This window comes from Berghia stephanieae, chromosome 3 (genome assembly GCF_034508935.2).
Source record: "Berghia stephanieae isolate SIO BIC M18660-M18661 chromosome 3, UCSD_Bste_1.3, whole genome shotgun sequence".
In the NCBI taxonomy this organism is placed as follows: Eukaryota; Metazoa; Mollusca; class Gastropoda; order Nudibranchia; family Aeolidiidae; genus Berghia; species Berghia stephanieae.
Window position 1 is genome coordinate 102,795,454 of NC_088362.1, and position 810 is coordinate 102,796,263.

Here is an 810-nt window from a genome sequence, read left to right on the forward strand (position 1 = left end):
ATGGTGGTGTTGGTGATGCTGATGATGATGGTGATGATGATGATGATGATGATGATGATGATGATGATGATGATGATGATGATGGTGATGATGATGATGATGATAGTGGTGGCAATCATGATGATGGTGGCGATCATGATGAGAGAGAAAAAGACAGACGCCAGAATTCAATTGTTACTGTTTGGGATTAAGACCTATTGAATACAATATAAAACACAGATAAATAATAACATTGAGAATGGGGAAATCCCGTTTGAAACTCTGAGACACCGATTTTTGTTTTATCACTATCCTTGTATTGAACACAAACAAAATTGTTTTCAAAGTTTTACATTTAAAACTTACAAACATTATCATTAAATTAAGTACTTCATTCAAAATGCCAAAGCACATCACCAGTGATTTAGATCAGGTTAGAATTCATTTTTGTTTTTACATTAAAAAATATATTTCAATGGCGGTGGTTGGGAAATAGGTATATAGATACTAAACTAATGCGACTGTTTGACGAAAGGGCCCGAACTACACGTGCACATATCAATTAGTATCACATATGATATTATGATAATTATATGACGTATGATATGAAATGTATGCAAGTCTGATAACTGATAACCGAACACAATTTTATATTTTATGGGTCGTTTTAACATTGTTGTGACGGGTTTGCGCTGGTTTGAGTGTATGTATTTCCATTACAACAATGAGACGAAATAGTTTGACTCATTTTATAATCATAAATGTACATTCATATAGCGCTTTTGCCGAAGCTTCGAAGCGCTTAACAAGTTAAACTCATTTCTGAGTTAG

General features: G+C 33.3%; 1 protein-coding gene across 1 annotated transcript in view; it reads left to right on the plus strand.

Moving 5' to 3' along the window:
• The first annotated feature begins 310 nt into the window (after positions 1-310).
• The window catches only part of LOC144969407 (uncharacterized), a 14,177-nt gene continuing 13,677 nt past the window's right edge, over positions 311-810 (plus strand). Inside the window, exon 1 of the mRNA XM_078908518.1 lies at positions 311-412. Within this exon, the coding sequence (XP_078764644.1) occupies positions 380-412 (33 nt within the window). The 5' untranslated portion in view covers positions 311-379. The remainder of the gene's footprint in view (positions 413-810) is intronic.